At 47.2% G+C, this 12667-nt stretch overlaps 1 protein-coding gene across 1 annotated transcript; it reads right to left on the bottom strand.

Moving 5' to 3' along the window:
* Nucleotides 1-2931: 2931 nt before the first annotated feature.
* ZCCHC9 (zinc finger CCHC-type containing 9) lies at nucleotides 2932-11984 on the bottom strand (the record flags this gene model as incomplete). Its single annotated transcript, XM_082013712.1, has 5 exons — nucleotides 11340-11984; nucleotides 7393-7543; nucleotides 7030-7122; nucleotides 5827-5895; nucleotides 2932-3047 (listed from the first exon to the last, which is right to left on the bottom strand). Exons 1-5 carry the CDS (start codon nucleotides 11676-11678, stop codon nucleotides 2932-2934), a joined length of 768 nt encoding a protein of 255 aa, XP_081869838.1. The 5' UTR covers nucleotides 11679-11984.
* Nucleotides 11985-12667: the final 683 nt, after the last annotated feature.

Raw genomic sequence — 12667 nt, 5'->3', positions numbered from 1 at the left:
ATTTCAGTGCCTCGTTTTCCTCAGCAGTCACTGAAGTGGAGGACAAGACGGAGGCGTATATGCTTCCAGCCCCATGCAAGCACACGTGTGATTTACCTGAAAACAGCTGTTGCCTTTATACTGAAATTCTCAGAGACTGTACCCTGCAACTTTCTAAGGCTGAGGAATTCCACTATGCCTTCTCAGAGGAGGACAGAGCAGTAGTCAGGTGTAGGAGCCTGACAAGTGTTTTTATAGTGCAAGATGGATCAAAGAACAGGTATGAAATTCAGGATTGTCTTATCCAGCAGTGGTCACTGGGCTCACTGACCTCTGGAGGAACACTACAAGGTCTGCATGGCTTCACTGAGGAGGAGGCTGGGCTCAGAAGGAAGGGAAGCTGGAGACTAGCATGCTCCACTATTTTGAGAACAAAGGTTAATCCACTGCTGCTTTTGCCACAGCTGCCCTCTCGGTCATCCTGGTTTTAGCAGTCCCCTTCACCAAGCATAAGGGACAGCGACCAGCTGTGGGAACAGACGGTTTTCTTTTCCTCCAACTTAACGTGTTGTACACCATGTAACTTTGCAATCTGGCAGAGCAACCCTTCTGCCTCAGGCTGCAGCAGCACAACTGCATGACCATGTCTTACTCAGGACCACAGACATTTCCTCAGAGGAGAGGCTGCTCTCTGAAGCCACAACTTGCATACCACACTGTCTACACTGACCCCTTACCTGGGAAATACCAGTACCATGAGGAAAGTTAAGGCTGTTCAAGTTCTCAAGGATAAAAGAACATGCTACAATATCAAGGAATTCTTAAAGACAGGAAATTATGTAAAAAGATGCTTTTTAAACAATATACTTATTCATATAACAGAAAAGGAAACATTTTTTAAGCTGGGATAAATGTCTGTTGCAAAATGTCCACGTTAGAGTGATACTGCTTTAAGCTTTAATCCAATAGTTAATTAAAACTCTGTAATTAATCCTTGATTTCATCCACATCCACTCCTCTTCCCCATCTAAATGTGTGCTCAGATTATGACAAACTGAATATACATACCCTACCTGAGTCAACTTGATCTGCCTTTGTATCCAGAGCAGAATTAGGAAACCTAAAATAAGTGCTCTAACTACCATATTCTTTAGCAGTATTTTATTAAAAATAATTAACATGTACAAATGTAAAAATATATCGACCCAGTTAAATTCCTATACTTATTTTTTGCTGTAAGAAAAGTATGTTCCAAACCTATGGTTTCAGCGGCTGGTCCTAAGCACCTCAAAACCCAGTCCTGAGCTGAAGTTTGCTATCTGGTCTTCCTTCTGTTCTCACCAAGGCGATGTATTGACTGTTGGGACACTTTTTTTGAAAGGGTAAATAAATTCTTTAGAAGCAGTAGCTTTATCACCGTGTAGCTTTCCCTCAAGGACTGTTGCTTACTATATAACCCAACACTGAAGTACCATATTTGTCCGATGGCAACCACAGCTGCCGCAGAGGACCAAGAAGCCTGATGTCACAGGTGCGCAGGTCCATCCATGCCTGTGGAGCACAGCAAAGTGCTGTGCAGAGACCTTGCGCAGCACCTGCCTGGAACAGTGTCAAGACGCTGGTTCAGAACAAAGTGCTGCACGTGAGATGATCTCGAGGTGCACTTCTCCAGAAACATCATCCTTCCTTCTTCATCTGAGACAAGAGGATCAGGCACAAGCAAAAGCCCACCACCGCCAGCTGCATCGGCTGAATTACTACAGCATTTGGAAAGCTGCTGTAGGAACTCTCCATTTTGAGTTGGTTTCATAACTTTTTTAATATGTATTGATTTTTCAAAGGCTGCAGTCTCCATTTAAAAATAAATAAATCTGCCATTAAGCAGGCATGTGTAATACAAAGCAAAGTTTACTCCCAACTCACCAAGGGATAGAAACTCTGAAGACTTTTGAGCACTTTCCTAAAAAAAAAGTAAAGAAATTAAGCAAGCTGCTCACTTGCCCTACAACTCTTTTTGGGTGTATTTTAGCCTGGGTATCAGAGGAAGGACACAATTCTGTTTCTATTACTGAACCGTCAAACAATCCAACATGCATAAACAGACAGGTTAATGCATGTACATTATTTTAGCTGACCTGCCACGACTGTGGGAATTGCAACCCTATGCTGTACAGGCTGTAGGGTTTACCTGGTAACTCTGCCCCAAGACTGCCCAAAACTGGCACATACAAGGCAAGAAATAATTTATTTCTAAAAGGAGAACGCAAAACCAAACCAGAATCCAACAAAACTCTTTAGAAAATATCCACAATCCCTTTCAGAGAAATAGAGAAATACTGTTAGTAACATCAGCATGATTGTGTTCATCTCTGATAAGTAAAAGCAGCACGTATAAGGTTACAATACTGACCACCAAAATCCGGTGGTGATAAACCCCTGTGATATAAAGTACACGCCCTGTTTGATTACTGCAACCAGGTCCCTGTTACAAGACGAAGCCAATTTCCCTCTTCAGAGAGCTGGCAGTGAGAGGGAATGTGAATCACAGAATCACACAGAATCACAGAATCATTAAGGTTGGAAAGGACCTTCAAGATCATCAAGTCGAACCATTAACCCAACACCACTGTGCCCACTAAACCATATCCTGAAGTGCCACATCCACGCATTTTTTTGAATACTTCCTGTAATGGTGACTCCACCACCTCCCTGGGCAGCCTGTTCCAATCACAGGGAATTCTGCATTTCAACAGAGATACATAAAAAGAAAATACCCACTTGCTGCATTTCTGTTGCTCGCAGCTTTTCAGTAAGCTAGGCGAGTCTGGGAGGCAAACTGGGACAAAAAATAACTTAGCAGCAGCAGTCTGCTTGATTTTCCAAAACCAGCAATCCACACTGTGCAGTCAGTACTCTGGAGCGAAGCAGTACAGGCCAACTGCCAAGAGGCCTTCAAAAAGTAACTACTTTGGGTACTTTCACGTTTGGCTTTTGTAGCTTTGGTGTTTCTGTAATTTCTTCATAATCTGCACTCATCCCAACAGCCCATCGCCCAACTGTAACCTGACCTGCAGAGTGAGAGACAAGAGATTATGGAAAAAGCCAAACATCACCATTATATCAAACTTTTGCATTTGAGGAAGATTTAGCCCGCAAGGGCCTCTGATTAATGCATCAAAGACCTATCTGTTTAGTTCTAGCTCTGAAGCCAACACTCCTTACACAACTGTTTTGTTTTCTTTTTGTGTTTTGTAAACGCTCTTTCCTCCCCCTCACAGATTGTCAAGATTCAGAAACGATACTATGTGTTTTTTCCTATTTGACTGTCCAAAGAAACACTGAGTATGCTTGACCAACCTGATCTCCTTCTACGACCAGGTGACCCACCTAGTGGATGAGGGAAAGACTGCGGATGTTGTCTACCTGGACTTTAGTAAAGCTTTTGACAGCGTCTCCCACAGTATTCTCCTGGAGAAACTGGCAGCTCATGGCTTAGACAGGTTTACTCTTCACTGGGTGAAGAACTGGCTGGATGGCCAAGCCCAGAGGGTTGTGGTGAATGGTGTTAAGTCCGGCTGGCGGCCGGTCACAAGCCGTGTTCCCCAGGGCTCAGTTCTGGGGCCGGTCTTGTTCAATGTCTTTATTGATGATCTGGATGAGGGGATCGAGTGCTCCCTCAGTAAGTTTGCAGATGACACCAAGCTGGGTGGGAGTGTTGATCTGCTGGAGGGTAAGAGAGCTCTGCAGAGGGATCTGGACAGGCTGGATCAATGGGCGGAGGTCAACTGTACAAGGTTTAACAAGGCCAAGTGCCGGGTCCTGCACTTGGGTCACAACGACTCCATGCAGCGCTACAGGCTTGGGGAGGAGTGGCTGGAGAGCTGCCCGGCGGAAAACGACCTGGGGGTGCTGGTCGACAGCCGGCTGAGTATGAGCCAGCAATGTGCCCAGGTGGCCAAGAAGGCCAAGAGCATCCTGGCCTGTATCAGCAATAGTGTGGCCAGCAGGAGTAGGGAAGTGGTCGTGCCCCTGTACTTGGCACCGGTGAGGCCGCACCTCGAATACTATGTTCAGTGTTGGGCCCCTCACTACAAGAAGAATGCCGAGGTGCTGGAGCATGTCCAAGAGAAGGGCAATGAAGCTGGTAAGGGGTCTGGAGCACAAGTCTTATGAGGAGCAGCTGAGGGAACTGGGGTTGTTCAGTCTGGAGAAGAGGAGGCCGAGGGGAGACCTTATCGCTTAACTTCCCAAGGCTTCAAGGGGGCCTTTAAGAAAGATGGGGACACACTTGTTAGCAGGGCCTGTAACTACAGGATAAGGGATACTGGTTTCAAACTAAAAGAGGGGCGGTTTAGACTAGGTCTAAGGAAGAAATTTTTCACAAGGAAGGTGGTGAAGCACTGGCCTGGGTTGCCCAGAGAGGTGTTAGATGCCCCATCCCTGGGAACATTCCAGGTCAGGTTGGACGGGGCTCTGAGGAACCTGCTCTAGTTGAAGATGTCCCTGCTTACTGCAGGGGGGCTGGACTAGAGGGCCGCTAAATGTCTGTTCCAACTCAAACTGTTCTATTATTCTGTGTTCCTTGGGAAAGTAAACACAAGTTGTCAGACTTCCTTATGGACACAAAGCTTCTCAAAAAAAGGTAGAACAAAATTCCAGTTCTGTTTCCCATGTAACTTAGAGTCCTACTGCCAGAGAGCACAAAGACTTGCATCAGACTGCAACGGCTGCCATGTCCTGGTAACAGCTGCCCAGCTTTGAGCAATGCTGTTCCCTGCAAAGGTTTCTTTTCTTCTGCTGCGTCTGTACAGTTTTTTTGAGTTGCAAGAAGTGTTAACTGCACAAAGGCAGTTTACCATTAAGTGGTGCACAGAAATTCAACAAGGGCTATGTTACAGGCTTTCAACTCAGCAGTCACCTGCGTGGGCACTACCCAACAATCTGCGATGGCTGATGAGTTTGGGGAAATTTTATAGTCTTTTCGTATCAGAAACTTACGCTACACCAGTTAAGAGTCAATCTCACTTGTTCTAAGCTAGCAGAGCAGCACGTATCTAGAATGTCACGTATAGTCTCAGATGCAACATCATCATATATATATAGGATCAGATATAGAAAATGTCTGAAGTATAGGCCTCTATTGCCACCATAAATATTTCTTACGTAAATTCCACAAAAGTGAATATTATTAACCCAAAAGTTCTATAAGCCATGCAAACAAAGTAGAAAAATGCACAAATGTATCACCACTTCAGTAAGAGAGTCATTCTTCACACCCTTGTTTGATGCATTTGCCTCCTAAAGAAGTCAGAGGGGTTTTTTTGCATATAATGCAATTTTTCCACCCACACAGATAACTGAAGAACATGTAAGTACGCAGTTCATTAGCTGGTGAATCCAGCTGGACAGATCTCCTGCCTCCTCTTTCTCTCCTGTCTTGAGTGACTTGAACACTTGCCTGCACACGCAGCTTTTACAAGCTGCGGCTACCCTGCAACTGACATTATATTCAGTCCCACCACTTCAAACACAAACCAAAAGAAGAAACCAGTTTTGTTCTACAGCTGCTGAAGCAGCATAAATACAAGCTAACATTAGCTCATATTATCTTCAGAAACCCACAAGCTAGATAATTTTTTTAAGAAAGTTCAAATTTTGCATTGCAACTTAATGCCCCCTCCACATAGCCCTTAATATAAGGATTCATCCCCAAAGGAAGGTCACCTTTGTTAACTGCAAGTTATCTTCTTAAACTCTTTTTTCCTGACCAAAGTCAGGCAAAAGACTAAATAAACATTACTCAACAGTGTACTCAAACTCCACTCTGTACACTCCCCCGCATCTCACCTGCATTCTGTTTTTCCGGACAGTCTCTTCTGAAGTGCTCCACAGAGCCACAAAGTTTGCAGCCACCACCTGTTAAGAGAGAAAGTTGTTACTCATCTGGGGAGAAAAAAAAAAACACCAAAACAACAAAAAAAAAACCCCAAATCAACAACAAAAAAAACAAACACAAAACAACCCTTCTACACTGTTTTGCTATACATGTCGTATACTGAAAAATCTAATCTAAATCTAATTCTACTTATCTGCAGCGACAACCTGTAAATAAGGTAAGGAAACATCCCTATGGCCAGGTCTGCACTCTGTGGCACAATAATATAACATTGTGGAGGAGATGCACAGCCAGCTCTGGAAGCCTGCAAATACCTTCCTCTGCCTCTCTGATGGAAAGACCTGTTTGTAATCGCATTGCTCTGTAAAGCATCACATACTACAAATTCCACTCACCACATACTGAGTACTTCTGATTTGTTAGAAGCTCTCTTTTTGAGAAACAAGGTGATTTTTGTTGAAATCCATACTCAGAGGAGCTTTTGAAATTAACAGGAGCTCTGGAGAGGCAGGGAATCCAACTGCAGGTACCGAGATATGAAATATAAATTCTACTCATAATCCAAACATTGAAAGTTATTTTTCTTCCAATTTAACTGTGCTGTAACATTACCCTTTTGAGTTTGCAAGACCTCAGGTTTGTACTGGGAGACAATGCTATTTGTTAATGCCAACAGAGAAATTGGGCAGAGCAGAATCTGAGTGAAATTTTCAAACTTAGATCACATTTCTTATTAAAGTCACTTAAACTGAAGATGTCCTCCTTCTAGTGAGAGACCTTGTTTTGTGTGAACACCTCCCAAAGTATTAAGATATAGTTTGACAGTATGTTTTTACCACATACTTTGGTATATGTACATTTAAATACACACTGACTACATACATACAGCCTATTATGACTTTGTTTCTTTGCCTGTCAATACTGCAAGCACAAGCAAGTTCTCAGACTTTGCATATCATCTCATTTTTTAACACTAAGCTTATAATTAAAACAGAAATCCCTAGGTCATCAATATTAACACTGGATTCCCTAGAATTAATCTGCTTTTACCAAATTCCTTTTAGTTAGATCCTCATTCACTTATAAGGTTACTTTGTTCCGTATCAGGTAAGTATGAAAAATGTGTTTTGGTTTTACTAAATTAGTACACTCACCTTCAGCATACAATCCCTTGGGATTATCTGGACATGACCTTGATAGATGCCCCATCTCACCACAGATAAAACATTTTGCATATGGAAATGCCCCTGCAAAATCCCACACAGTTTTTGATCCACATTGTAAAGTCACAGGCAATGGTGAACACACTATAATGGCAATATTTTACTGCATTATTATATTATAAACACTATACTGTCTCTTACACCATTAGGTTCATTATTACAATATTGTATTCCTTTAAACATATTAACCTATCGCCTCAGAACAGTTAAATTACTAAAACACAAAACCTGTATTTCAGTAGTCAGAAAACGCAGATCAAAGCTTCTTGAAAAATACAAATTTCTGAGACATACCAACTGCTGGATCTATTTTTGCTTTGCATTTGCTGATGTCGTGTTCTGTGGATCCACACCGGTAACAGATTCCTGTACCCATTTCTTGGCTTTCAAGTACTGCAGGACAATCAGCAACACCATGGCCAGGTTCTCTACAGTGGAAACATACCTTTGAAAATAAAAATTAAGTGATACGCATTTTTATACACAGTTCACATAGCAAAACACACAGTACTTACAGGTCACATTACAAAAGAATTCACTTACCTCTATTATCTGATTATCACCTATAGCTAGTAGGCTTTTACTAGACCACTATTTCTCTTGGCTGAAACCTTGAGGGTACTATCAGATATGTAAGCCTAGCGTTGAGATTTGAGGTTACTCTAACATAAAAAGATTCTCTGAATGGCACACAAAGACCTAAAAATCCCACACTAACAAGGCTTTCTGGCTTTTCAGAAGGCAAATGTATCAAGGGATTTTCCTCATCAGGGAAAAATAGCTACACTAAAGAGACATTGTACCCTGACACAAAATAACTGTCGGTGGTCTATGCCATTAAATCATATTACTATGGGTACTTTTCTCCTCCTACTAACACCACACCGTACAGGGTGTTCACTCATTGACAACTGAGTGTCCTGGGTGAACCACGATATTTGATTTTGGCTACAGCACAGTTCCCCAAGCTGTCTGAGTACTACTGCAGCCAGTGCTTAGATAAATACAAGCAACGTTGCACCAGTCCTACAATTTACTTATGAAGAACTTGGGTAGCTCAGGTTAATTAATAGTAACTTTCTTTACTATGTCCGCAGATTACATTCAGCATCGGTTCATGCTGAATGCCCAAGTTTGTGCTGAGGTAACTGCTTTTATACAGTGTCCGTAGAGTCCACTGGTAACGTCCGGTCACTCTCCATCAAAAGACACTGCAGGAAGAAGCCTCAAAACAGCAGACCCATTGTACTGATGAATTACATATAGAAATGCGCTGAATTAGTTTCATCCAGGAGACAAGAGAGGCTAGAAATTCATTAAGAGATAGCAAGAAAAGCATCCAACTGGAAAAGTCATGCTCAAGGTTAAGACTTAAGCTGAAATTACAGAATCACAGAATCACTAAGGTTGGAAAGGACCTTCAAGATCAAGTCCAACCATTAATCCAGCACCACCATGTCCCCTAAACCATGTCCTGAAGCGCCACATCCACACGTTTTTTGAACACTTCCAGAGATGGTGACTCCACCACCTCCCTGGGCAGCCTGTTCCAATGCTTGACCACCCTCTCGGTGAAGAAATTTTTCCTAATATCCAATCTAAACCTCCCCTGGCGCAACTTGAGGCCATTTCCTCTCATCCTATCGCTAGTTACTTGGGAGACCAACACCCTCGTCGCCACAACCCCCTTTCAGGTAGTTGTAGAGAGCGATAAGGTCTCCCCTCAGCCTCCTCCTCCAGACTGAACAACCCCAGTTCCCTCAGCCGCTCCTCATAAGACTTGTGCTCCAGACCCCTCACCAGCTTCATTGCCCTTCTCTGGACACGCTACCAGCACCTCAGCATCCTTCCTGCAGTGACAGGCCCAAAACTGAACACAGTATTCAAGATGCGGCCTCGCTAGTGCTGAGTACAGGGGCACAATCACTTCCCTACTCCTGCTGGCCACACTATTGCTGATACAGGCCAGGACGCTGTTGGCCTTCTTGGCCACCTGGGCACACTGCCGGCTCATACTCAGCCGGCTGTCAACCAGCACCCCCAGGTCATTTTCCACCAGGCAGCTCTCCAGCCATTCCTCCCCAAGCCTGTAGCGTTGCACGGGGTTGTTGTGACCCAAGTGCAGGATCCGGCACTTGGCCTTGTTAAACCTCACACAGTTGACCTCTGCCCATCGATCCAGCCTGTCCAGATCCCTCTGCAGAGCCCTCTTACCCTCCAGCAGATCAACACGCCCACCCAACTTGGTGTCATCTGCAAACTTACTGAGGGAGCACTCGATCCCCTCATCCAGATCATCAATAAAGACATTGAACAAGACCGGCCCCAGAACTGAGCCCTGGGGAACACCACTTGTGACCGGCCGGACTTAACACCATTCACCACAACCCTCTGGGCCATCCAGCCAGTTCCTCACCCAGTGAAGAGTAAACCCGTCCAAGCCATGAGCCGCCAGTTTCTCCAGGAGAATGCTGTGGGAGACACTGTCAAAGGCTTTACTGAAGTCCAGGTAGACAACATCCACAGTCTTTCCCTCATCCACTAGGCGGGTCACCTGGTCATAGAAGGAGATCAGGTTGGTCAAGCAGGACCTGCCTTTCATGAACCCATGCTGACTGGGCCTGATCCCTTGGTTGTCCTGCACATGCCCTGTGAGCACTCTACTCTCAAGACGAACCACTCCATTATCTTCCCCGGTACGGAGGTCAGGCTGAGAGGCCTGTAGTTCCCAGGATCCTCCTTCTGGCCTTTCTTGTAGATGGGTGTCACATCGGCAAGCCTCCAGTCTTCTGGGACCTCCCCTGTTAACGAGGACTGCTGATAAATGATGGAGAGTGGCTCGGCAAGCTCCTCCGCCAGCTCTCTCAGTACTCTCGGGTGGATCCCATCAGGCCCCATAGACTTGTGGGTGTCCAGGTGGTTTAACATGTCCTTAACTGCTTCCTCCTGGATTATGGGTGGGTTATTGTCTCCCAGCTCAGGGGGCTGAACACCCTGCAGATATCTGGACTGGCTATTAAAGACTGAGGCAAAGAAGGCATTAAGTACCTCAGCCTTGTCCTCGTCCTTGGAGACAACGTTCCCTGCCATATCCAGTAAGGCATGGAGATTCTCCTTGCCTCTCTTTTTGTTGTTAATATATTTGTAAAAACTTTTTTTGTTATCTTGTACGACTGTGGCCAGACTGAGCTCTAGCTGGGCTTTTGCCTTTCTAATTTTGTCCCTGCTTGACTTAACGAGATCCTTGTACTCTTCATGAGTTGCCTGCCCCTTCTTCCAGAGGTGATCAACTCTCTTCTTTTCCCCGAGTCCCAGCAAAATCTCATTGTTCAGCCAGGCCGGTCACCTTCCCCGCCAGCTCTTCTTACAGCACATGGGACCACCTGCTCCTGTACCTTTACGTTTTCCTTCTTGAAGTCTGTCCAGCCTTCCTGGACCCCTTTGTCCTTCAGGACTGTCTCCCAAGGGACTCTCTCAACCAGTGACCTGAACAGGCCAAAGTCTGCCCTCCGGAAGTCCATGATAGCAGTTTTGCTGACCCCTCTCCTTACTTCACTCACAACTGAGAATTCTATCATGTTGTGGTCGCTAAGCCCAAGACGGCCTCCGACCACCACATCTCTCACCAGTCCTTCTCTGTTCCTAAACAGCAGGTCCAGCAAGGCACCTCCCCTGGTGGGCTCACTCACCAGCTGTGTCAGGAAGTTATCCTCCACACACTCCAGGAACCTCCCAGATTGTTTCCTCTCTGCCGTGTTATACTTCCAGCAGATGTCCAGTAGGTTGAAGTCCCCCACAAGAATAAGGGCCAGCAAATGCGAGACTTCTGCCAGTCGCTTTTAGAATGTCTGATCTGTCTCTTCGTCCTGGCTGGGTGGTCTGTAACAGACTCCCAGCAGGACATCTGCCTCATTGGCCTTCCCCCTCATCCTTACCCATAAGCACTCTACTTGGTCTTTACAATCATTGATTTCTATACAATCAAAACACTCCCTAACAATTCATTTGTTAGTACTCTCTAACAAATTCATTGCTTCTTTCAAAGTTGAGATACTTAAGTTGACTTTATTAACTTGAAACGTCACTTCGTACACACTATGACTCCAGCAAGTAAGGCACTCGGCCTCCTCACTGAACCAGCTCCTGGCAGCATCATCAGAGAATAAGGAATCCCCGTTTTCCCACGCTTTTAAGAAGCTACCACGGATAGGCAAACACCCACGACTCGAGGCAGAACTCACCATGGCATTTTTCTTCATTTCTTGCCTCTTCAATCTCCTATCCTCCCGCCGCCTGTCCTTCTTCAAGGCCATCGCCACCTCCTTCTCCAACTCCACGCCATCTCCTCTGGCCACCTCGCCACCCTGCCACGTCTGCTTCAGGTACGCAGCAAACCCGTTAACGTCTTCGTTCAGATAGTCCTTTTTCTTTTTGTTTTTCTTCTTCCTCTTCTCTTGCTCCAGGGCCCGAGGGCCAGAGCGGCCCTCCCGCCCCTCGGGGCCCCTCGCCATCTCCTCCCAGGGGGTCGCATCCAGCGCCCTCTCGCCAGCAGCGCCGCTCCGCCGAGCCCACCTGGTCATTGCAGCGCCTCAGCAGGCCACGCAGCTAGAGACGGCCGTCCGCACAGCCCGCCGGCAGCGCGACACAGCCCCGCTCCCTCAGTGAGGGTCTTTCCACGGGCACGACCGTGGAGGTGTCCCCCGCTCCCCAGGCCGCAGGCGCTCGCGCGCCCTCGGCCCTGCCCGCCTCGCGGGGTGGCTTGCCGGGACCCTGCGGCCCGTCCCGAGAGGCGGCCCGGAGGGGACGAAGGGGCCCGGCCTGAAGCGCCACTCGCGCGAGTCCGCCACGGCAGCAGAGACTGCGGCACGGAGCGGCCCTCCCGCCAGGCCGCTATCTCTGCCGCGCGCCGGAAGTGGAACGGCGCCCCTGAGGCCGTCAGTTGGGCGTCACTTCCGCCCGCCGCCGGGGCGTGCCGCTCTGGCTCGGCGCCCCGCCGCCATCTTGAGGCAGGGCAGCGTGGGGGCGGGGACAGGGCGGTGGAGCGGCCCTCAGGGGCGAGGTTGGCGAGGCCGCCGGGCGGGGCTGTTGCGACCGGTAGCGCCTGGGTGAGGCTGCAAGCGCCTCCCGCGGGGGACAGTCCGCTGGCAGCGCTGGCCTGGCAGCGGCTCTCTGCCTTGCTCAGACGCCGCACCGCGCCTGTGGAGTGCCGGTGGTCCCTTCCTCCCTAACTGTGCTGTTCTCACCTGCTAACAGAGCACTGTCTGTACGGCTATTTTCTGTATGGTCGTTGAAACGGATGTGCCCCTAGAGTGGGTGTGTATCTGCGGTTGTGAAGACGCTTCAAGAAAACCACCCCACTTCCAGAGAAGTTTTAACTTGTTCATGGCAGGCGCAAAAGGGTCGTGGGATGTAGCCCTCTGTGGGATGTCGCCCTTTGCAGGGACCTGTGCCTTCCGGGGAGCAGCTGGATGAGCTGGGGGGGGGATCATGAGGGGCGGCCAGAGCTGCTGTCGGTGTGCAAGTACCTTCCTTCTTGCTCACCCCTGCTGCCAGCAGCCCCTCTGCTTCT

The sequence above is a fragment of the Phaethon aethereus genome, assembly GCF_964289735.1.
Source record: "Phaethon aethereus genome assembly, chromosome: Z".
Classification (NCBI taxonomy): domain Eukaryota; kingdom Metazoa; phylum Chordata; class Aves; order Phaethontiformes; family Phaethontidae; genus Phaethon; species Phaethon aethereus.
The sequence above is the reverse complement of the archived record's forward strand: the minus strand, read 5'-3'. Positions and strand labels throughout refer to the sequence as shown.